General features: G+C 47.9%; 1 protein-coding gene across 1 annotated transcript; it reads left to right on the top strand.

Annotated features, from left to right (window-relative positions):
* The first annotated feature begins 1,265 nt into the window (after positions 1-1,265).
* LOC109446148 (olfactory receptor 13C7) lies at positions 1,266-2,340 on the top strand. The gene has a single exon (XM_019729273.2). It carries the CDS (start codon positions 1,266-1,268, stop codon positions 2,223-2,225), a length of 960 nt encoding a protein of 319 aa, XP_019584832.2. The 3' UTR covers positions 2,226-2,340.
* Positions 2,341-3,097: the final 757 nt, after the last annotated feature.

The raw sequence follows: 3,097 nt of genomic DNA on the forward strand, positions 1-3,097 counted from the left end.
TGGAGAGAGAGATATCTGGGAAGTTCACGAGTATTTTAGATATAGAGCAAATATAACCGAATGCCCAACATGCTCAATGTTGCCTACAAGATTTTCACTGGTTCAGAATAAATCCCGGTTTAGGGAGCACTTAGAAGTACGATGGGAGAGTCCAGCTTTCCAGAAGGAAGAGCCGACAGAACAGGACTCAGGGCTCTGTGAACAGTCTCAGGCAGAAGCCAGTGCCTCTGGTGCCGGCAGATGGAGAATGACAAGAAGTCCTGTTCAGTCAGAACTCTCCTTCAACTTGGCCACGGTGCTCACGAGGCCCCCCGGAGGCCCCAAATGTATTATACGAAAGGATCGACAGGATATTCAGACCTTGGCACTGCGGTCTGGGCTAGTTCTCTCAGCAGGTGACACGAGAGCCGGGGAACTCTTGGCTCCCACTGGCCCCAAGGAAAGGGACACTGGACTTTCTGTTTTTTCCTGTTGGTTTTCATTTATGTTGTCTTGTCTCCTGTATGCCTTATTCTCTTTTTCAAAGGTGTGCCAGATGTTGTATTGGCAAAATTATTTGTGGAAATAATTTGGAGACTGCAGTGATGTTACCTTCCGTCAGAGTGGATTTGTTGGCTTCTGTTACATATTTGGAAACACTGAAAATCTGGGAGCACCTCAGTCCCATTACAAGGCTTGACAAGATTTGAAGTTAAGCTACAGCCCCTGTAAATATGTGTTTTCTTCTGATTCACTCTTATTCCTATGGTGCCGCCCTTTGGGGTCTCCTCCCAACAGGAGGAAATTTAGTTAGGAACAACTTCATCGTGGGCCTTGCACTTCCAAACCTGTTCCCCGTCAGTACCGCTCTGGCCTCGCAGTAGCCACCTCCAGAAGCTGCAATCGCCCCAGTTGAAACATAGCCTCAAATGCTCGTCTTCTCTGAGTTCCTATTTTATCCCAGAATTATGAGCCTATGATTTCTTGTGTTATTAGCTTGCCAATGCTTTACACAGATGTTTTAGACAGTTTGTCCAGTTTTTCTAATTGCCATACGCAGGAGAGTTAGTCCAAATGAACTCATTCGTTCTTACTGGAAGCAGAAGTTAAATGTTGATCTCTACTACATTTTCCTTAGAATCTTGTAGAGATGACTGAATTGTCAGAGTTATTCTCCAGTTGCTCAGCAGGGTGGGGATTTTTGCCTGGCTGCCCAGGCACCTTTGGAGTCAGAGAGTGCTGAAGTTGACCTTCTGAGTTCCTGCAGGTGACAGAGTGGATGCAACATGGATAGTTCCAATGGAAACTCCACTGTGGTGGGCTTCATTCTCCTGGGTCTCTCAGCCCAACCGAAGCTGGAGAAAACCTTCTTTGTGCTCATCCTGCTGATGTACCTGGTGATCCTGCTGGGAAACGGGGTCCTCATCCTGGTGACCATCCTTGACTCCCGCCTGCACAAGCCCATGTACTTCTTCCTGGGGAACCTCTCCTTCCTGGACATCTGCTACACAACCTCCTCAGTCCCCCTCGTTCTTGACAATTTCCTGACCCCCAGGAAAACCATCTCTTTCTCAGCCTGTGCTGTGCAGATGTTTCTCTCCTTTGCCATGGGAGCCACAGAGTGTGTGCTCCTGAGCATGATGGCGTTTGATCGCTATGTGGCCATCTGCAATCCCCTTAGGTACCCTGTGGTCATGAGCAAGGCTGCCTATGTGCCCATGGCTGCCAGCTCCTGGGCAGCTGGCATCACCAACTCTGTAGTTCAGACATCCCAGGCCATGAGGCTGCCCTTCTGTGGGGACAACGTCATCAACCACTTCACCTGTGAGATCCTGGCTGTCCTGAAGTTGGCCTGTGCTGACATCTCCATCAATGTGATCAGTATGGCGGCAGCCAATGTGATCTTCCTGGGCATCCCGGTTCTGTTCATCTCTTTCTCCTATGTGTTCATCATTGCTACCATCCTGAGGATCCCCTCAGCTGAGGGGAGGAAAAAGGCCTTCTCTACCTGCTCTGCCCACCTCACGGTCGTGGTCGTCTTCTATGGGACCATCCTCTTTATGTATGGGAAACCCAAATCCAAGGACCCACGAGGGGCAGACAAAGAGGACCTTTCAGACAAGCTCATTTCCCTTTTCTACGGGGTAGTGACCCCCATGCTCAACCCCATCATCTACAGCCTGAGGAACAAGGACGTGAAGGCCGCTGTGAAGAGCCTGGTACATCAGAAATACCTAACTGAATGACTGTCACAGATTCCCAGACTACCAGATGCAAGACCTCTAAACTCCTCACTGTGCTTATGGGAAAATGGTAACCCCGGGAGGTCCTTGGGCTATCAGTGGGAAGAGCCTTTTCATTTCTGGCACTACTGATGAGTTTATTGGCTTCACACAAGCCGTACTGTATTATATCATAGCTATATTTTGCTGCCCAAGTCTTAAATCTTCCGATAGCAGAATTTGATGAATATCTATACAAAGTTATAAATGTGGTCAAAAGAGACAGACAAAAATTTTAGTGGTACTGCGACCTCAGAGTGTATTGTATGTCCCTGTGTAGAACTGCTGCTTACTCTGTTCTGCTTTGGTCTCATCCTAGAGACTTTTGCTCTATCTGATATAGGGATCAATTGGAAAATGTCATCTGCCTCAACATGTAATAGTGATCATTAGCACCATGGTAGGAATTCCACTCACACGTTAGCATTGGAAATAGCAGGATTTATCTTGAGCAGCTGCTTTGTTTTGATCTAATGGACACTGAGCATCTTGTCATTCACCATGTTCTCCACTTTATTGTCACTGCAGGGAAACTCAGAGGCCAACATGCCACCCCACTGCAGTAGTAGTAGAATGCTGCATGATTGGGTGCTAGCAGCTCCCGAACTTTTGTCCATGCAACTGACATGGCACATGAATGGCTGTTACACCCAGCACACACTCCATGAATATCCACATTCTGATGAAACTTCAGAAAGATTGTGGGGAAGCAAATGTAAAAATCGTCCTCAATTCCACAACTAAGAGGCCAGCAGTAACAGGTACTCCCCTCCATCGGCACACAGGTAGGATTGGCCATAGGACCCGTGTGGCTCCCAGAGCTCCAAGTCCACGAC

This window comes from Rhinolophus sinicus, linkage group LG04, assembly GCF_036562045.2.
Source record: "Rhinolophus sinicus isolate RSC01 linkage group LG04, ASM3656204v1, whole genome shotgun sequence".
Classification (NCBI taxonomy): domain Eukaryota; kingdom Metazoa; phylum Chordata; class Mammalia; order Chiroptera; family Rhinolophidae; genus Rhinolophus; species Rhinolophus sinicus.

What these genes read in the sequence shown, in the direction of transcription:
- LOC109446148 (XM_019729273.2), top strand. Translation starts at nt 1,266, where the DNA reads ATGGATAGTTCCAATGGAAACTCCACTGTGGTGGGCTTCATTCTCCTG.